At 43.2% G+C, this 21396-nt stretch overlaps 1 protein-coding gene across 3 annotated transcripts; it reads right to left on the reverse strand.

The window, feature by feature from the left end:
• Positions 1 to 691: 691 nt before the first annotated feature.
• wdr62 (WD repeat domain 62) lies at positions 692 to 21104 on the reverse strand. Of its 3 annotated transcripts, none has more exons than XM_026298541.1 (34): positions 20802 to 21104; positions 19735 to 19826; positions 19247 to 19309; positions 18672 to 18729; positions 18135 to 18302; positions 16569 to 16706; positions 16257 to 16439; positions 15828 to 15988; positions 15556 to 15742; positions 15223 to 15354; positions 14972 to 15126; positions 14737 to 14828; positions 14483 to 14608; positions 13704 to 13774; positions 13417 to 13538; positions 12907 to 12982; positions 12405 to 12516; positions 12228 to 12291; positions 11758 to 11871; positions 11551 to 11648; positions 10544 to 10596; positions 10184 to 10435; positions 7413 to 7474; positions 7153 to 7310; positions 5931 to 6044; positions 5416 to 5527; positions 5233 to 5311; positions 5032 to 5098; positions 3141 to 3251; positions 2539 to 2797; positions 1879 to 2174; positions 1651 to 1746; positions 1364 to 1464; positions 692 to 1072 (listed from the first exon to the last, which is right to left on the reverse strand). In XM_026298541.1, exons 1-34 carry the CDS (start codon positions 20904 to 20906, stop codon positions 869 to 871), a joined length of 4281 nt encoding a protein of 1426 aa, XP_026154326.1. In that variant the 5' UTR covers positions 20907 to 21104; the 3' UTR covers positions 692 to 868. The 3 variants fall into 3 exon arrangements, with proteins under 3 accessions (XP_026154326.1, XP_026154325.1, XP_026154327.1); XM_026298540.1 differs by having other exon boundaries at positions 15556 to 15745; XM_026298542.1 differs by lacking the exon at positions 3141 to 3251 and having other exon boundaries at positions 15556 to 15745.
• Between the last annotated feature and the right edge of the window lie 292 nt (positions 21105 to 21396).

Genomic DNA, 21396 nt, shown 5'->3' on the forward strand with positions numbered 1-21396 from the left:
CTGAGTCTCTCGACCAATCACAGCCCTCTCTAAGCTCTTCCTGAAAAACCAACCATAACCAAAATAAGAGCACAACTGGAACAAAACCACTGTAGTGTGATGGTGCGTAACTGGCTCACACAATCCTTTGATTTATAAATACACTAATCTAGATACTCAGGACCTTTGAATGGATTTTTTCATAAATTTTTCAATTCAGACGTCCCACGTCCTTAATTTCTTCTTCTCTGGTGCCATCCTCCTCTTCATGTACTGCTCCCCTGGGGGAGGTAGGAGCCAGGCTCAGTTCACTTTGAATCATAAGTGATCCTATTATTTGTTGTTTACTTTTCATTTTATTTTGTCAGTGAGTCAATGGAGAACCCAGTGTCACCAACATTCATCCCAACACAAGTCCAGCTGTGCTTTGACCAAACTCCATTCAAAAATACAATGTTTTTGGGCTTTTATTATTTGACCTAACCGAGTGTTAGTATTTGGTCTTAGTTTCAGAAACATTATTTCATGACTGAGTTTTCTGTCTCAACAAATAAAATTAGCACCAAAGAATGAATCATGAATTTACAGTGTCCAAATTGTATCTTAGTTTTTATGATGGAAAGGTATGTCTCCACGCTGCTTAAAGTAAAACCCAATAATGCAGCTGAAAATAAAAACATTTGAAGTGTGGAATAAATAATATTAAAGTCTCTGACGTATTAAACATTTATTAAACAAATAAAATCAGGCATAAGGTGCATTAAAATAATACTGATATTTATAAACCGCGTCAGTTGTGGACCTGAATGAACAGCAGTACTCAAAGCGAGTTTTGGACTCTTTCAGCCCCTGTGCCGGCAACAGCAGAGTCTTTGATAGTGGTTCAGATTCAGTTCAGTTTGTTCTGAACCATCTGAACCAGCAGCTCTGAATATTTCTCTAGGAGAGCAGCAGTCCTGTCGACCTCAGGTCCACCAGAGGGGGCGCTGCTGCTCTGCCCGTCCCCCTGCAACACCGCCTGCAGCTCCGTGCGAACGGCATCAAAACCCTCCAGCAGAACAGACGACATCTGAACATCATGCAACACGCCAAGCTGCACACAAGAAACAGGGAATGACAACAATGTGTTCGGGATAAAACAAACACCATAACATGACGATAAAGTCGACATATTTCAAGGAAATCAAAATAATATGACAAATAGTTGTAAAGTTGTTTTGATAATCAAAGAAAAACTTCAGTAATAATAATATAATTAAAGAAATGATAAGAGTCATTTAAAAAACAGGTGATAATGCTCAGTGTCATGTGTCAACTGGCAGACACAAAGACCTAACTGCACCAAACTGACTCAGACACAAAAAATCTTCGTCATGTACTGAACCTGCTGGTAGAGGCGTACTGCTTGTCTTGCCGTCTGTCGCAGCTCGGAGATGACCTGCTGACATTGCTGCAGACTGATCGACTCATCACCTGAACCTGAACCTGCAACAACAAACATCCTGATCATTCTTCTTTGAAGTCTGGACACGTGTAGTTTGGTTCATGTCCAGCAGCAATAACCTCAGACGAAATGCTGCATCTTAGGGTTCAACCTCTGGACAACAGGAACTTACATCAGATTAGAAGCTGCCGACCTAATCGCCATGTGAGAACCTTACATGAAGTTACCTGTCTGAGAGGGATGGAGTCTTTCTGACAGAGGAGAAGAGGAAGAAGTGGGCAGGACAGAGGAGGATGAATCAGGTCCCACAGACAAGTCTGACACTGCGAAGAAAACAAGACTGATCAGGAGAAACTGACCCAAAAAACCACCAGCTGAAGTTTGAGAAAAGGTCAGTGTTTAAAGAAACACAGATGAAATATTTTAAGGGAAAAAAAAGGAAAAGATAAACAAACCGTAATTTTTTGACACTGGATGGGTCAGGATTCTGCTCTCAGATTCTTCAGGAGCCTCCTCTGTTGTCCTGGGAGCAGGGCACATGTTGGTGTCAGGAGTGATGCTTATGATGTCACAGGTGCTGGGCATGGTAATAGTTGACATGGGGGCTGGGCTCTGAACTAATGTTTGGTTGTGATTTGTAAGCGTCTCCTCAAGGCTGCTGATGCTTCTCCCCCTGACTGCGCCCCATGACATCACACCAGTGGGCGTGGTCAAAGGGCTGTCTGCAGGTAAATGATGTTGAGATGATGCACTGAGGGAAGATGCAACATAAGGACAGCATAAAAGAATCATACACACATACAGTTATATACACAACCATAGTCCTAACAGTTGTTTAACGTATTAACCTTACATCCTATTCAATAAATCGTATAACTGTTTTTAAAAAATTGTGGAGCCATAGGGATTTTTTTTCATTTCACAGGGTTTCCTAATAAACTGACTGGGTCTGACAAGTTCCTAATAAACCGACTGGGTCTGACACAGGGGTTCCTAATAAACTTACTGGGCCTGACACAGGGGTTCAATAAACTGACAAACAGTGTATGTTTGTTAAAATTGTTCAATCAAAATAATCCAAGACAAAGTGGACTTGCAGTAGGACAAGGTAATACCTGCTGGCCTGGTCCTTTAGGGCATCAGATTTGGTGCTACCGAGATCCAGACCAGACGATGACAGGGGGGCAGGTTCCTGGGGGCCTGAAGCGGAAGAGGAGGACAGCTTCTCTTTCTCGTCCTGGCTAGAGGTGGAGGAATCCTGGCTTAGTTTGGCCCTGGAGCTGGCTGTGGATCCCAGGTATCTGAACCCTGGTGCTACCTGCTCGGCTGTGGACACTAGGCTGTTGTGGGCTGTCAGGGGCCTGGATGTGTCATCTGATTGGTTAAAGGAGGAGGCCAGACAATAAAAACTGACATTACATTCAGACTATCAGGGAAATGTGATCAAGTCTGTAGTCTGTGTTTTAGACAGTCTCCACCATGACACAGAGGTCAAAGTCCATATAAAATAAAAATTATGAACAGCAGTTATCCAATTAAACTAATTCCTAATCACCCCCTCCTTCAGTGTGAAAAACATGTTCTATAACCACAAATTTATCTGTGCAACTACTGTCTTATTTTTGTTCCCCAGCGTGAAGCGAAGTGGGAGAAGACCACAAGACATTGTGAGTTTTACAAAGAGAAAGCCCAAAATGACATAGAAACACACACAGACCTCTGCACTGGACGACCACCACAGTGTGTCGTCGGCGCATTGGGCGGTGGGGGGGCTGATGGGAAATCATGCAGGAATCTCTTTTGCGGAGGACTGAGTGGTGGTGTCTCACTGTGGTCACACAACACACTCCTTTCATTGCACTGATAGTTCTGATGATAAAGCAGAATTTAAAAGGAACAGTCCAATGGTAAGGAGTTGTGGAGTCCCTCAGGACAGGAATCTCTGATCTTTTTACTCAACCTTAGATAGCAGGGAACTAAAGGAACTGTCTTCTGCAATTGGATTGTTGTGATTTGAGCACATTACTTGTAGAATTTGATCAGTTTAGTCAGAGGTTCAAAGGCTCAGAGAGAAACTGCTCACAAAATTAAAATGTTACGGACTTACCCGAATCCCCCCATATTTGACTCTAAGCTAAACTGTAATGCTTACATCAGATCTGTCATCAAATTTACTTTTTATTTTTATAAACCATGCAGTCTCTCAGGTGTTGTTGCTCCAAAGTTCTGGACCAAAACTTTTAGTTGATATGCTCTAAGTTGTTTCAGTTTGAACTCAGAGTGGACAAAGGAGCAGACTGATGGGTTTTGCTTTTAGTTTCCGAGTGAAGCAAATGGAACATGTACAGAGCTGACAGGTGTGTTTGCCAGCTGCGTCTGCATGATATATGTCACTACTCCCCATCAACAATACGAACCAGGTCCTACATAACTGAACTACACCTAAACACTCCATTAAAGGACTGGTTTGACATAGTGGAGCTGAAACTACAGAGAAAGATTTTAAGTTCAGACTAGTCTGATCTTCCACACGTGCAGGTTTAAAAGAAAATCAGCCGTAAACCTATGAACATCTTACCTAAACAAGTCAACAGCTTCCAGCTGAGTTACTATCTGATATGAAGTTGAACTGGTCCAGCAGCTCAGACTGGTTTATGACTGAAAGTCCTCTGATACTGATAGACCTGAAGCTCTCAGAAGAGAATTTATGAATTTTATACTTTTTTTTTTTTTTTTTTTTTTACAAATACTAAACTCAAAAACAAAAGGTCAAAAATTTAAATCAAGTTCTGGGTTTCCTGAAAAGAAATATGTTTAAACAAATTCTTGGTGTGAGTTCGGTTGAATGTGCTCCACTTTCTAAACTTATTTATTAATAACTTTAAGTTATTTTATCCATCAACAGATAATTGATAAATTCAACAATATGAATGATAAAATGATCATCATGAACAAAAATGTTAAAAATACTCCAGTTCTAGGTTCTGAGACATGAACATCCTTTGGTTGTTTTAGTCTTCCATTACAGGAAAGTGAATATTTTATCTATCAAACAAAAACATGTCAGCTAGGGCCTGAGGAAGTTATGGCTGACTGATTGAAAAAAATGATCAGCATTATTTGTTCATACCATGTTTGGTAAAGATTTTTAGTGAATAACGTCAGGTCACATCAGCAACATCAGAAACTTAAGCTGATTCATTTTTCTTCACTTGGAAAGAAATGACAAAAATATTCATAAAAATCTCACATTATAAAGAAAGTTGGAATTGAAACATGTCTTTGAATAAGGGTCAATGTCCTTGAAAACGTCAAGTTAGGGGGTGAAGAAAAAAAAAAAAAAACTACTAACAAACTGATCAAAAACAGACACATTGTTCACCTGTCTGTTTTTCTTTTTGAGCGTTCTGACCTTTAGATTTCATGCGATTCCTCGTTATCACTCAGGACAGAAATGTCTGTGGCCAGAATCAAACTGAGGCAACATGTTTAGGAATGAATGAGTGGACACACCGGCAGACCTGTTTATAGCCGAGTTTTAATGATTTATGCAAGTCGTTCCAACCCCCCCCCCCCAAAAAAAAAAACAAAGAACTTTGCTAACTCACCAGTGCTGCTGTTTTCTGTCCGGGTCAACTCCGCTGAGGCGACATTACAGCTCGAGTCTGAGTTCGCCTGAAATTAAACAGCCGCTGATCAGGTGTGTTTCAGATGTGTCACACATTTTTTGCCTTTGGCTATAACTAGGGGGGTTTAGGTGTTAAGTGTGGCCCTGATGTGTTTAATGTTGCCCAGATGTTTCTACATACCAATATGCTGTTGACGTTGCTCTCCTCTGAGATCCTGGTTGGGATGGAAACAGGAGGTGGAGCCCGGCTTGGCCATACCCTAAAACCACAACAAGATGTAACATAACGTCATGACAACAACCACCAGACAAACTCTGTGATTCCGCCAAGTCAAGGGTTACAGACTCAGTCCCCACTACAGACCTGATTCTGTCCTGGAAGCGGGAGAGGAAGCGGGTGGAGATGCTGAGTCTAGGGTTCAAGAAGTGTTTGTCCTCTTGAGGCTGCAGAGTCCTGAGGTCAGTGTCAAACTTCTCTGAAAGGTCAAAGGTCACACACACTTCACATGAACCTCAGGAAAGCTATGGAGCGTGAGGTTCTTAAGAACCTGATCATTCATTTCAGCTTAAAAACAAACAAGTGATTAGTCAGTTTCCTTTCAATCAATTTTAAACAGGACCAAGTGTTGCAGCTGCAGCTGTTCTCAATCAAAAACCCAAAGAAATTCAGTTTATTATCATGTAGGTGTGAGAAGGTGTTAGTGTTTTTGTTTTTTTTTTAAATTGATTCTGTTTATCTCAGGCCTAACAGTTTTTAGAGACAGAAAACTGACAAAATGTACATAATTACATAACCCAGGAGCATCCAGGGATTGTGTCTTAAACAGTGAAACAGAATCATGACAACTCTTCACGACACTGACGAAGATTCATTCATACCTTCGTTCAGACTGGAGGCCAGAGTATCGAAGTGGTTCTTCAGAGAGTTTCTGTCCTCGTCCTCCTCGAGACCCAAACTGCCCACAGAGCTGCCCTGACTCAGAGAGTCTGTGTCTGATACAGGACAGTAGAGACCGTTACACAACCGAAGTAAAAAGCAATGAACTCATAAAAATAAACATGGGGGCGGTGAAAACTCTTTCTTATATGCACCTCTCTCCAGATATATGTCGGTATCAATGAATGTTTGAGACCAGCATGAGGAGCAGTGGTGGGAAGTACCTCAATACACTTAACTTAGTCCTGTACTTCAGTCCAGTCCAGTTCATCCTTGGACTTTACTACATGTCAAAGCCAAACCGTACTTTTTCGTGCTCTACATTTATCTGATAACATTCCTTTTCAGAATCAGCTGGATCCAACAAAATACAGTCTGATCATCAAACTTTATTGATCCCTGGTGGGAAATTCCCAAGATGCCCAACTGTGCTGACACTTTTGTACTTTTACTGCAGTAACATTTTGAATGCAGGACTTTTATTTGGAACACATATATTTTACTGTGGTGGTACGTGGTACGTGTACTGTTACTGCAGTAAAGGCTTTTCCACCACTGGTGCTGAGTCGGCAGCAGTGAGGCAGAAAACAGCTCAGAGAGAATTTTACTATTCAGAAATAAAGTAGCTACTTCAATTCTTTAGATGTGACCTGTCAGTCCTGCAGCTATGCTCATAGCACCACAGGTGGAGAGAAGTCACTGTGTGTGTCCACAGACAGGTTCAACTTGACCAAACTGAGCTAGTGCATCAGTTATTGATCTGAAACAGGAACATGGAAACAGACTGTGCAGGTTTTTTTCTGTCTGGAAGATTAAAAGTATAGCCCATCAATCAGGCTGCTCCTCCATCAGCTGTTACTGAACACAGTCAGACACCGAGCCTCAGCAACAGCAGGTCTGTACCTGGTCTTGATTCCTGCAACCTTGGCTAACAGCTAACAGGCATGCAGACACACACAGCAACACTTCATGTTCATCTCCTAAACCCTCAGCCACTTTAGACAATCTTCTGCCTCATTCCACCACAAACACATCACTAACGATGTCTATAAAAATGATTATTCTGGACTTGTGTCATCTTAAGTCTCATCTGTGTGAATATCAAAGCGCCAGACATCATGTGTCTGAAAAGACCTCTAAAAATCTGTTGATGTGAAGACTGACCGGCATCGTGCTGCTGCTCCAGGCTTCCTGCTGACCCCTCAGAGCAGGCAGAGTCTGGACTCAGCTGAGTGCTCCACACTGGCTCCACCCCTTGACCACTGACCTCCAGCTGGGTCAGAGAGTGCTGAGGGTCAACCACACCTTCAACATCAAAATCCCTGAAAACCCAGAAATAGAGAAATCACCTGGGTCCCCCCAGTCCACATTAAGTACAGCAAAGTACATAAATCTGGGGGTTGCGTCTAATGATCTGGTCTCACCTGTCAGTTGTGGTGTCACTGCTGGGGTAAAGAATGTAGCTGCTTCTGTCCTCACCTGCAGTCTGGGTGGAAAAAAAAAAAAAAAAAAACATTCAAAGAATGCTGAACTGACTATAAACTACATTTGTAATAATGCCGGCCAAGTCCACAGAAAACCCCCCAATTAAACTTTAACAGGGAAAAACACACAATTTTCACTGCACAGGTGTTTTTTGTTGGTGAAGAGCTTTTTTTCAGTTACTGTATTTTCTGGACTATGAGTCGCACTTTTCTTTACTACTATGACTTAAATAGCAAAGCGACTTTTATGTATATTTATAGTCATTTTGTTGAGTAGTCACTAATGTTGGATGACTTCCTCTTGACTCAACTGGAGATAATATTGTACTGTTGAAGAAGTAAAAACACTTACGTTCACTCTAAACTCTAACTCCTAGTGTAACACAAGTGAAAATCGGTCCCAAAGAAAGAGCTACACTGCAGACTTCAAACTGCAGGTAATAAAGTCTTCAGCTGAAACAGTTTGGAGTGAGTGTCGACATTCAGACAACCTGTAATGGACTTGTTTCTATACTTGTCCTCCTAGACCTTAGTGCTGCAGTCGACTTTGACCACTATTGACCAACTATTGACCACAACATCTTATTACAGAGACTGGAGCATGTGACTGCTATCAGAGGAACTGTGTTAAAATGGTTCCAATCCTATTTATCGGACAGATTCCAGTTTGTTCATGTCCATGATGAACCTTCCACAGGCGCAAAAGTTAATTATGGAGTTCCACCAGGCTCCGTGCTAAGACCGATTCTGTTGACCCTGTACATGCTTCCTTTAGGCTATGTCATTAGGAAGTACTCTATTAATTACCACTACTATGCAGATGACACCCAGTTGTATCTGTCTATGAAACCTGTTAACACAAACCAGTTAACCAGACTTCAAGCATGTCTAACTGACATAAAGGCCTGGATGACCAGTAACTTTCTACTTTTAAATTCAGAGAAAAGAAGTTCAGAAGTTATTGTATTTGGGCCTGAAAACCTCAGAAATAACTTTTCTAAAAATATAGCTACTTTAGATGGCATAGCCCTGGCCTCCAGCACTACTGTGAAAAACCTTGGAGTTATTTTTGACCAGGACATGTCCTTTAACTCACACAAAACAAATCTCTAGAACTGCCTTCTTTCACCTGCGCAACACCTGTGCCAAAATTAGGAACATCCTGTCTCAATATGATGCAGAACAACTAGTCCATGCATCTGTTACCTCAAGGCTAGATTACTGTAACTCATTACTATCTGGATGTCCCAGTATCTCCATAAAAAACTTCCAGTTAATCCAGAATGCTGCAGCCAGTCCTGGCAGGAACTAGCAAGAGAGATCATATTTCTCCTATATTAGCTTCTCTTCATTGGCTCCCTCTAAAATACAGAATAGAATTTAAAATCCTTCTTCTCACATACAAATCCCTTCATGATCAAGCTCCTTCATACCTTAAAGACCTCATAGTACCATATTATCCATAGACCATAGTGGTCTATGGTACCATACCGTACCACTTCGCTGTCAGAGTGCAGGTCTACTTGTGGTTCCCAGAGTTTCCAAAAGCAGAATGGGAGGCAGAGCCTTTAGCTATCAAGCTCCTCTCCTGTGGAATGAGGTCCCAGTCTGGATTCAGGAGGCAGACACTCTCTGTACTTTTAAGGCTAGACTTAAGACCTTCCTCTTTGACAAAGCATATAGTTAGGATTGGCTTTCAGGTAACCCTGAACCATCCCTTAGTTATGCTGCTATAGGCCTAGACTGCCCGAGGACCATCGGTGCACTGAGCTCCCCTACCCTAACCCTCCCTTGCCTTGCCCTCTCTTCCTCTCCTCCCACCTCATGTATATTCCACCATTGAATGTCACTAACCTTGTGCTCTCTCCCTCTCTCTCTGTTCTCTCTCTGTACCTTCTGCAGGTGTCCCTGGTCCTGGAGCTGTATATCGCTGATGTGCAGTTACTGGCCACACTAACCTGCAGTGTCTATTTGTTGTTTATTGTTGCTGTTCTTTTCTCTCTCCTCTATCCACTCACCCCAACCGGTCAAGGCAGATGGACGCCCAAAACTGAGCCCGGTTCTGCTGGAGGTTTTTTCCTCTCCACTGTCGCCAAGTGCTTGCTCATAAAGGTTTTGTTGGGTTTTTTGTTTTTGTAAAGTGCCTTGAGATGATTTGTATTGTGATTTGGCGCTATACAAATAAAATTGAATTGAATTGAACCTGAGAGAGAAGGCAGAAATGCTGTTTCACGTTCTCCCTAACGCTGGCTGTTTAAAGTTAATTGACACAGATTAATGAATTTTGTAATGCACTTCTGCTTGTTGTCTACATTCTTCATAAGCTAATTTAGACTATAACTGGGATAATTAGAAATGCAACTTATACCCTGAAGCAATTTATATGTTTTTTTCTGTTTAATAAGACTGATTTTGCTGCAAACGACTAATATTCTGGTGCGACTTATAGTCCAGAAATTACAGTAGTTTAGTTTTTGGATGTAAAGAGCTGGTAGCAAAGCAACAAGGCCATAGCAGCTTTGACTAAGGGGAGTTCACATTAAATCAATCAAATACAGCAGGACTGCAGAGAAACCTGTTGCTCAGGCCTTTATTCAGCACCATGTCGCTCTGCTGGGTGAGCCCAGGTGGAGGAGCCCGAAGCTCTGAACTGACAAACACATGGGTCACGTCAGATTCACCTTTCCTCAGTGACCTCTCTGCACGCTCACCTTCTCCTTCTCCTCCTCCTCCTCTCCATCCTCCTCCTCCTCTCCCAGCACATTCTCCAGACTCTGAGGGTGGAAGTCTTCCTCCTCCTCCTCCTCCTCTACCTCCTCTTCCTCCTCTTCCTCCTGACTCTTGGTGGGACTGGGGGAGAAGGTGGAGCAGATGATCAGAGGGTTCAGCTGCTCCGTCCATCGACTCCGCACCTGACGGGGCTCAGCATCTGATTGGATGGCAGAGACTCCACCTTGACCTTGCTGAACACACAACACACACCTGAATTTAATTGTTCTAAAAACAAGCAGCAACTGTCTGAAGAAGAAAATCAGCCTGTGAACTGGTGATCAGTAAACGAAAAGACTTACCAGTTTTCTGAACCACAGGGGCAGTTTTCCATTGGTCTGAAGCAGCTGAGCTTCTGGAACACAAATAACAACAAAAACAACATAATTCAAAGTGTGAGAAACAAGAAAGCTCACAGCCACACCAACACTGTGATCCATGGTTCTTTACACATTAATACCAACAAGCCAATAAAACATTAAAACATTAATAAAAGTCAATTGTATCCTAACGATCCGTGTCGACTGCACAGTAATGTTACTGTGAGTCTTTCTGCAGAGTTGGCTTTGTCCCACCTCCTGTATAAACAGAATGAGGTGGAATGAAAGGTCGAGGGCACCAGGAAGACAGCGTTACTGGTTTGTATTTTTGAACAATACATCACTATCAACCTTATGTCTGTAGTACTGTGATAAATGAGCACAGTGACGATAGTTTGCTGGTTTCCTGAGATTCAGTGTAAATCTAAAACATTTTGGCTGTGATCTCCGTGTGAAAAGACCTGGAGACAGAGAACAGAATTACATCTGAGGAGTTGTAGACCGTTAGCACAGCTGCAGAGAACATGAACTTATAAACGTCCATAACTTTAACACTTACAATGAAACTGATGGGACCACACTCTGTGTCTGTAGATAACCAGCAGTCTGATGTTTAAGTTGCTACTGAAAACCTTGATCACAACATGCCTGCTACAGTTGCAGCGATTAATCTGTTTCGATAACAGATTGTTTGCGAGGTAAATACCTGCTGCTTGTCTTTGCCACTCAACACTGTAAACTGAACATTTCAGGGTTTTGGATAACTGATCAAAGAAAACGATATTTGAAGATGTTGGACATTTTTTTTTACAGACAAAACAGTCAAACTGACAAAATAATCAGTAATAATAATCAATAATAATCAATAATCAGCAGCCCTGAGCCTGCACTGAACTGGACCTGACAGTGGTTGTTTAATCCAGTAAGTTTAGTGACAGAAAAAGCACCTCCTGCCCTCCCCCAGGGAAATCCCTGACCCCAGTCTTCACCTTGAGCACAGTCCAGTCTGGCTGGAGTCCCGGGCTCTTCCTCCTCCTCCTGCTGCTTACACAGCTGAGAGGATGGCACAGTGATGAAGGTCTCCCTCCTGAAAGCACCACAATAAAATACAAACAGACCTGATGTGAAATAACCCGATAAAAGGATGCAGCCAGTCCTGAATCAAACGTCTCCTCCTGCTCCAACATGTCACCCACCTGATGTTCGGCTGCTTGTAGCTGCAGGTTTCAGGAGCAGCTTTGGGCCTGAGACCCAGTCTGCTCCTCATGACGCTGGTGATCTGCGAGTTCAGCCTCCACACAAACACACAACTACACACACAAAACAATACAACAGTTAAAAACAGAACCATTGAAGAACTAATCCACAGCAGCTGGTGATTTTCTACTTTTTGGAACTTTGCACAAATCAGAGACCAACAATAGAAGGTCCGTGTTTTTTCAAAAATCAGCTCCAGCGGCTGAGAATGGCCATCACTGTTTACGGTCTCTGAAAAAAGAAAGAGTCCACTGATCTCTGCTGTTTCCACTGCAGCTTCTCTCTGCTCATAGCAACATCTGGAGCTGTTTTTTGTCAGACTGTGGATAGGATTTGGACTTAAAAACACACATACCCAGAGAATCACCGGCTGCTGCCTTTAACACTGACACACCTGTATAAAGTTTACCTGTCTCCTGCGACAGTGATGAGGTGTCTGCAGTCCTGACTGAACCTCATACAGGTAACGATCTCTGAGGAAACAAAGACAGGCAGCTAAACTAATAGTGGAACTGCTCAATGAAGACCAAACCTCTCACACTCCACACACAGAACACATCCTTCCAGGTGAGCTGGATTTATGCACCTGAATGTCCAAAGAGGGTGGCGACACACTCTCCTGTCTCATAGTCAAAGAGGGCGATGTTTTTATCAGAGCAGCTGGTGGCGAAGAAACTTCCGGACAGGTCCATTTGCACCTGCAGACAACACAGATCATCTCAGAAGTGTTTTAATGTGCACCAAGACAGTTTGTACTTACTGGTTATTTCCTTTCCAAAGCTCGGCCTTAAACATAATCACTGAGGTCACATTCACACACTGTGGTCTATGACACAGTATAGTGGCAATGAGAGTCAACACAAATGTCTATTTAAATCTGTTTTCAATCATTTGACATTTAGTAAACTAGATCTTATGCACTGTTTCAGCGTCCAGACATTTTTTCATCATGACTGAAATATTTTCAGCTGTTGTAAAACACAAACAAAACACTGATCAGAACTTTCCAGGTCTTTGAAATGACAGGAAAACCATATGAAATTAATTTTAAGGGACGTTTGGCGAAGGTAAGTAAAAGAAGAGCTTACCTTCAGTAGAGCTCCATCATCACTGGATGAGCCTTTCAAACACTTCTTCAGCTTCCCACTCTCTACATTGTACACCCTGACAACACACAGGCTAATGTCACAAACAGTCTGTTTCATTCAACACGCATCTCAGTTACCTGTGCATTTCTAAATGTGGACTTCAGTAAGATTTAGTGCAAAGTTCATTCAGCGTGAGAAAACATCCACCTATTCCCTGACAGAAGTGACAGAACTGGAATAAGTTCCGACATCCACACCGACGACACATTAAAAGCTGCTGTGTTCTCAGTGCTGTGGACTTCCTGTCTGGTGACAAATCTTCCATTCTGAACATAACGTATTGAAGGCTGAAGCTCATGCTGCTGTTATTACTTCCCCAGGTCACGTGAGTTACGGCACAACATGAGAACTGGGTGTGTGGGCTACACATAAACATACATCAGTTTCAACGAGCAAAGCACATTTTGAGACCAGGAAGTAAACATCTGTCATATCTAAAACTTCTGTCACCTGACGTTACGGTCCTGACAGGCAATGGCGACATGCGTCTTTGATGAGTCCAGGTCCATGTCGTACAGGGTCGTCTTCTCTACCAAGTGATGACTCCTGGAGAACGACCAGCCATCCCCTGTCTGGAACACACCACAACACCACAATTCATATGCAGGGAATCATGGGAAATGTATCAGCTGTTTATTTGATTTGTAGGTGAATAAAGATCAAACTGTGAGTTGCAGCTATGATAAAAACCCTGCGATTCACAGATTCATTATATCAGAATGTGTGTTCAGGCCGACCTGCTCAGCTCTCTGGAAGTAGATGCTCTTGTCAGCTCCACAGCTCACCATTCGAACCTCTGGCCTCTCACCTGGAAAGCAGGTGGATAAAAAGTAAACAATTTATTAACATACTGTTTGTCAAGATCACACATCATAAAACACCTTTCAAAGCTCTAAGTCATCCCCACTGTCTGGTACTGTTTTCAAAAATGCCAGGAATCCAGTGCTGCCACACTTCACAGCCGTCGATTGCTGCGCTGCAGCGTGTTGGACCATTTATAGGAGATCCCTAGGCCTCCTGTTCAGGCTTGTAAACATGACGACATAGACACGGGTATAATTGGCTGCATCTCAACAACAGATACAACTGGCCGGAGCTTTGCTACATCCCTGAGCTGGAAACAGCAGGAACCAACCAGAGTTTATACCAGAGTCTAGGGAGACGTGTGTAACCTGCTGATTCCACACAGGTGATTTAACCTGCAGCTCAGACACAAAGGCAGCAGGACCAAAAACAGGGATGTCAATTTTCTGGTAACTTTGCTTTGATAATTCAGCAGCCAGATGGTTTAACCTGCACACACTACTGGAGTTAGTTGTGTTTTAGGCAGTTGATTAGACAAAAACATTTCATTCTGTGACGTTTTGGCTCCAGGAAATTGTGATGAGCATTTTTCTTGTTTTCTGCTGCTTTATAAACCAAACATGAATCAGTTCATTGAGAAACTAATCGGCAGATGGATCAGTAATAAAAGGATGTTCAGCTGCAGCCCTACACCTTTCTCACACTCTGGTACCTGTGAACTTGACTGCAGTGATGGCGGCGGAGTGGTCGTTCAGAGTCTGCTCCAGATTGTAGTTCTTCTCCAGGTTGAAGACGTGGATTAGTCGATCCCTGCTGGCTGATGCCAGCAGCTTTACACCTGAAACAGCAGCAGTGCGATTACCAAGGTGCCCCCCCCCCCCCCGGGACTAGACAGATGGTGTCCTGTCTGAAAGTTACTGTTGTTATTCTTATTTCTTTAGTCAGAGAATTGCAAAGGTCCAGTACCTGTGGACCTAGGGGAAAACTCCAGACACAACACCTCCGAGTCATGAGCCTCAATTTTCACCAGCTCATCCAGGAACTCTAGACCAAAGATCCTAAACAGAGAGAGACTATCAGCCGGCCCAGCATGCATCTGCAAGAGGGTGTTCGTCTGTCTGTGTGTGTGTGTGTGTGTGTGTGTGTGTGTGTGTGTGTGTGTGTGTGTGTGTGTGTGTGTGTGTGTGTGTGTGAGTCTCACCGTAGGTTTCCGCAGCGATCTCCAGCTGCCAGGTGTTGCCCATCGGGACTGATACCCAGCACCCTGATCCCAGCTTTTCCATCAGCCCCTGTTGCCTCCCCCTCCGCCTGCAGGTGCTGTGTGTTCTCACCCACATATAAAATCCTCAGCAGGTCCTGAAACAGGAAACATAATGACAGATGCAGGACAAAGAACGACCACAGGTATCAGCTCCACCTGAGTCCAGATGTTTACTTGTGCTCAGGTCTTACGTTGCTGTAGAGGTTCCTGTGTCCAGTGGGGGGGTCGGTGTGCCACAATCTGATGGTATTATCAGACGAGCAGGTGAAAAAGGAGGATGGAGGCAGACAAGCCTGAGACCCATCCAACAGTTCTGGGTACACCTGAGGAGAAACACAGTAAAACTGCAGATAAACATCTCTCAGACGTCTGTGGAAGATCAACAGAAACTAAAAAACGCAACATATTTCCTGGTAACAGTACTTCTAGTAGTACAAGAAGTAATTAAGAGATATTTCAGACAATACTAGAAGTATTAGATGCGCCTCTAATACGTGTTGTACTGCATGTGCTACTACACTGACCTCGACACTCCACACACAGCTGCTGTGGTACAGAGCAGAGTACAGTTTCCCCACATTTCTCACATCTTTAACGTCCCACACATACACACTGTGGTCATTGTATACACAGGTCAGGTGTCGGGCCACAGGGTTAAAGGTCAGAGCCAGTGTGTCGGGGTACTGAGCACCTGGACTGGCAGGTAACAGGCTGCTGTGGAAACAGACAAATTAATCAGAGAACGTGTTTGTCAATATTTCTCTATCTGTGTGCAGTATGTTTGCAGTATTTGTACCCATGCTGTACACTCTGAGCAAGGTCGACCCCCAAGCGGTGCGGCCGGTGCAGGGTGGTGATGTACTGCAGGTTGGACGGGCTGAACACTCTGATCACTCCATCAGCACAACCACAGAAGATGAAGCTCTCACTGACGGCTAGGCAGCTCGCTGACGACGTCTGTCAACAACGTCATTAAATTAACTCAACAACAACATAACGTTTACTCACAACAACAACAGCATACAAATTACATTTACTCAATATCAGCAGCAGCAAAAGCATCTTTAAATTTGATAAATAGATCAATACTTTATGTAGTGAAGGAGGACATGAGGATAGTTGGTGTGGGTGAGGAGGAGATTTTTTTTTTTTTTTTTTTTTTTTTAAAAACAGTCCAGATGTATGACTTAGTGTGCAGATGTGTTCAGGTTCGCTCCTCACTGACCTTCAGGTTGACCCAGGCCTCCAGATGTCGGCTGCTGTTGAACAGACACAGGAGGCCGGAGCTGGTGATGCAGAAGGTGCTGGACGCCATGAGACCACGGCCACACGCTACCCCACTGAACACATTGTTCTTATGGTCACCTAGCAACCCAGACCGACCAATCAGAGGCACCGTGCTATTCACCTGGAGATGGAGAAAGAAAAAAAAAACCCATAAAGTTAAACCTGTTCAAAAGAAACTGCTGCAAACTAAGCTGCGACTGCCTGACCAGACTTTAAAGTAGCACAAGTGAGCTGTGATTGGTTCTTGTACCCGGCGTTCTTTGGACGCGTCCAGGTACCAGAACTTGACATGTCTGTTTCCCGCGGTGACAAAGTAGCTGCTGTCCTGGGAAAAGGAGACGGCGAAGACCCTGCTGGAAACTTTGTTGGAGGCGATGATCGAACCTTTCTGCTCAAAGACAGAGGAAGAAATTAAATGATGCAATCATCAGTAAAACTCTTCACTGTTCTGGGCAGATTTTTCCTAAAAGGTTTATTTCTGTTTATATATGTTAATAACTAATATCACAAGTTTCTGTTCAGGGCACAGGTGACAGATTTAAGTTCATTTTAACTTTTATAACATAACTTTATCTTGTGTTCCCAGAAAAATCTGCTTTAAAAGTTATTAAGAATTGATGAAAATGAATTTTTCATTCATTTTCCAGCACATAACCAGTCAATTAACTGACTAATTGTTTCTGATCTAAAATCTGTTCTCTTAGCAAATAAACAAGGTAGTTGCAGTAGGTACTCCTGCTGTGATAAAGAGCAGGTGAATTCACAGAAGATAATAAAATGTAAGTGAAACTATTTCACACATTACTGTAAATCTGACATTTGTGAAAAGATCAATGATATTCAAAAACCAGCTGCAGATGTCGACAGATGTCGCTGTGAGCAGAGAGAAGCTGCAAACAGAGACTGTAAACAGTGACGACCATTCTCAGCATCTGGAGCTGTTTTTTGGAAAAAGACGGGCCTCCCATTGTTGGTGAGGAAGAACCATGTGAGCCAGGTCAGCAATGTGGCTCTCTGCTGTGTTTTTAATAGTTTTTGGACCACAATGGAGGTCTACGGCACAGACCAATAAGCTGAACCAGGTTCTGGATTGCACTGAGGAAGCCACATTCATTAGTGCTGTCACAGAGACAAATAGTTTAGCTTGTCTTCAGAGTAAAAACACTGATTTTAACTCAAATGAGGATCGTTTGGCTCCTCATTGTTTTGTATTGTACAGCACTAATCCGTCCCATCTACATTGACTGAAAGGCTCATTATGCGCGCCTTTGTCTGGTCGTTCAGTGCGTCTTTTGTGTTCTCAGGTAAATCACATGACTATTCATCCTCAGACACACCCTCTTGCATATGGCCTTTCTGGACAAAAAGTGTCCTAGAAAATTTAAATCAGTGTATTGTTTACTGTGAATGTGTGAACAAGATGACATTCACAGCACTCTGAAGTAAACACTTTAGCCTACAACATGCTGGTCTCCAAAGTCTTGTGAACCAATGTCCTGTTTGTGTTTTATGGTCTTATTTCAGTGAGTAAAAAATTGTAGTTTTTCACTAGCCATGCATAAACACTTTTTTCTCAAAAACACAATAATGTATAAACTTGAAGCTCACATATTATTGTAGCCAATTTTGTGCTGATTACAGTGTTATTAGACTTTAGACATTAATATGTTTAAAAAACACTGAAAAAAGCACAAATGTCAGGACATGTCAGAATTTGTCCAGGCCCCAAAAACCCCCTCAGACCCCAGAGGGTTAACTGAACTGGTTGTGCAGCTGGTGAAACCTCTGGTGTGTGTGTTACTGTGTGTGGCCTCACCTTCCAGTCCCACACACTAACAGTCATGTCATGCTGGTATCCCACAGAGACGATGTAGTAGCTGTTGGTGGAGAAAGCCACACAGGAAACGCCGTATTTATGAGACTGAACCTCGGCCACCTGACTTCCATCCACCTCCCACACCCGCACACAGGGCATGTGACCACTCTGAAACACACACACACACACACACACACACACACACACACACACACACACACACACACAGTAAGGTACAGGTAAGACCAGCAGGCTAGTGTAAAACTCCTCTTGGCTCACTTTGTTGTTGCACTCAGTTGAACCAGTTTCATGGTTACCTGGTCCTCCAACTTGACTCAGTGAGGAAGGTAAACCATGGTCCAGGCCCCAGATGTGCCTGGAGGGATTGAGTTCCCTGGCAACTGATGCCAGACTTGTTTAAGCCTCTTTTATGGAAATGAATACACTTAAACTAAGCCTGAAATCAGCCTGACAATCTTATTGTGTCTCACAGGTGCTCCTGAACTGATGTCCCGGGTGTGTGATTCTCAATCTTACCTCACCAGTGACTAGGTATTTCCCATCATGAGAGAAGGCCAGGGCACTGAAGGGTTTTCTGAAAGACAAACATAAACACAGTTAAACACCAGCACAGCACCAAAATCTGTGAGCTGCTATTAAACCAGCTGAAGGTCAGACTGACATCTGCAGCTTTAACTCTCAGACGTCAAGGACCAGTGCAGGTCATCACAGGTTGAAACTGACTCAATCTCATGGTGCATAAATTCATTCTAAAAAAAAAAAAACCTGATCCACCAACAACAGCAGCAGCTTGAGCATTGATCAGTGAATTCAACAAACTAACAGGCAGCTACACAAATAAACAGAAATATTCAAAGTCCCATTTCCACCTTCAGCACCAATAATAAAACAACCAATTTGCAACCAATTGTGCAAGAGACAAATGATATCTGTGCATCTAATTCCAAAAAGCAGCAGAAATCTTGTAGGTGACTGGGTGTTCCTAAAACAGCTGATGCCACCTGCCAGTCTGATGCTGCCCCTGTCAGGACATCACGCAGCTGAAAAACTGCCGAATGCTGAGCACGTGCAGGTGAAGCACACAGATCTACCTGGACGTGTTGATGATGTGCCTCTGTTTGTTGTTCTTTGGGTGCAGCAGCACGATGACACACCTGCAACACAAGCACAGCACCATGTCATCAGAGGGTAACTATGAAAAGTCTGTGTTTGGACGGAAACACAGAGAAAAGCATGTTAGAAAAACATCAGGCACTTCCCACAACTACAGAGGTTTACCATCACTTTCTTCTTCTATGGTTAGAATTAAAGATTTAATATCACACCAAACAGCGCTTTTAAACACCAAACTGTGCATTTGTTTATTGTGTTACCCTTTCATACAGGAGCAGCACAATGTTTCCCCTACCATTCCCACCAATGCAACATCCTGCGCCCCAAAAAGAAAGCCACAAATCAGGAGTATCATAAAAACACTGACCTGCACCATGACTGCTTTTCTACATGTAATATTTAACCATATATAAAGGTTACGCTCGTATGGAAAACAAACACATGCAGTTCACACTGTGGGGCTTACCCTGCTGGGTAGGCAATGAGTCCAGACTTAGGGTCAGAGGTCAAACCGCTGCTGCTGGCCGTGCTGATACCCAGAACTTTCTCCAGACTCACCTGAAACAACAAACCAAAGTCCTTTCAAAAATCTCACTAATCAATACACAGTGTCTCGCTCAGCAGAACTGTCTGATCTGTTTAACAAGATTTAAACCTAAAAAGCAAAAGACAGTTTTCTCTCTAATAACAATTACACTCAGTTATTTACTCAGCATACATTTGTTGCTGCACAGTTAATACCCTGTTACTTTTAAATAATACGAGCAGAATATTGCCCTATTATTGCTTCTCAGTTAAATATATTTTCAGCTTTTGTCAAACTACTGAATATTCTGACTGTATTTCCAGCCAAAGACACTGTGCAGGTTTTTGTTGTCCCTCCTACATAACAGTAAAAAACTCAGGTGTGAAGAAATGAAGTAGGACTTCTGATGTTTATTTATTATTTTAAAACATTCAAGACTTCGGACACTTGTTCTTTTTACTGAAACTGAGGTGTTGTCTTCAAGTGTGCCGTTTAAGAATCCAAACATATTCAGTTTCCTGTGAGTGAAGTTAGAAACTGGAATTAAGGAAACGTTTTGGAACGGAGAAAGTCGATCAGCCGAGACTAGGGGTCATTAAAGCCATCTCTAATCAACCTGCAGCTTATTTATGTCTGTGCGTTAGTGTTCCTAATGAGCCTGTGAATAACCGTGTGACCTGTTTTATCTCAGTAAAGCTTCAGTGGAGTCACAGGATGTGTCGGGTCACAGCTTTTACCGTTACACCGATGGCTTGCTGCTTTTTGTTGACTAAACATTAGCTTGTTGCTATGAAGTTAGCTCGACGACAACGTCGCAGTTACTTGTAGTTTCTGTAAAACTCTAAACACGCAGACGTTGGCATGTGGGGTGTCAGCAGGCCATGTGTGACCGTGTTTATCAACTGGTGCTTCGGTCTCGGTTTGTGTTTAAAGCTTCAGCTCTTCACCAAAACTCCCCGAAACACCGGTGGTAACTGTTAGCTCCATTAGCATCGGACCAACCGTACCCGGCTGCTGGAGGTCTTCTTCTGCTGGCTCGCCCGGCTCTTCCTCCCTGCTGGCTGCTTCCTCTTCGCGGTGTGGACCGAACCGCAGTCCGCTCCCTCTGCCATGACGCTTTTAAAACTTTCAGGGCGTTATCCACAAACATAAAACAACACGGCTGCAATCCGTGCCGTAACAATGGGACTAAAAGCCGTCTAAACCCGGCGCCGTGGGTCCATAAAAGCCCGCTAAGGTGAACCAGAAGCGGGTTGGTTCGTTAAAAGTCTCCGCTGATCGCGACTCAGCCTTCGGTTAACTTCGTGAAATCTGACACTTATCTATCGGCGGACTCCGGTTCAAAATTAGCCCCGCCCACTGTCCCAAGAACCAACCAATGGGCAGCTGAGTTCCCTCGCTCTGCGCCCAACACAACCAATGGACAGTTAAGGTACAGCCAACTTTCCGGTAATCTACAAATCAATGTCACTTGCCGCGGTTTTTTATTATCATTAGGCCCGAGCACCGACCAAAGGTCCCTGTGCAGGGACTATTATTATTGCTCAACGTGCAAGGGACGAATAAGCGGGACGAACCTATATTTATTTATTTTATTATTTT

The sequence above is a fragment of the Mastacembelus armatus genome, chromosome 13 (genome assembly GCF_900324485.2).
Source record: "Mastacembelus armatus chromosome 13, fMasArm1.2, whole genome shotgun sequence".
NCBI lineage: Eukaryota > Metazoa > Chordata > Actinopteri > Synbranchiformes > Mastacembelidae > Mastacembelus > Mastacembelus armatus.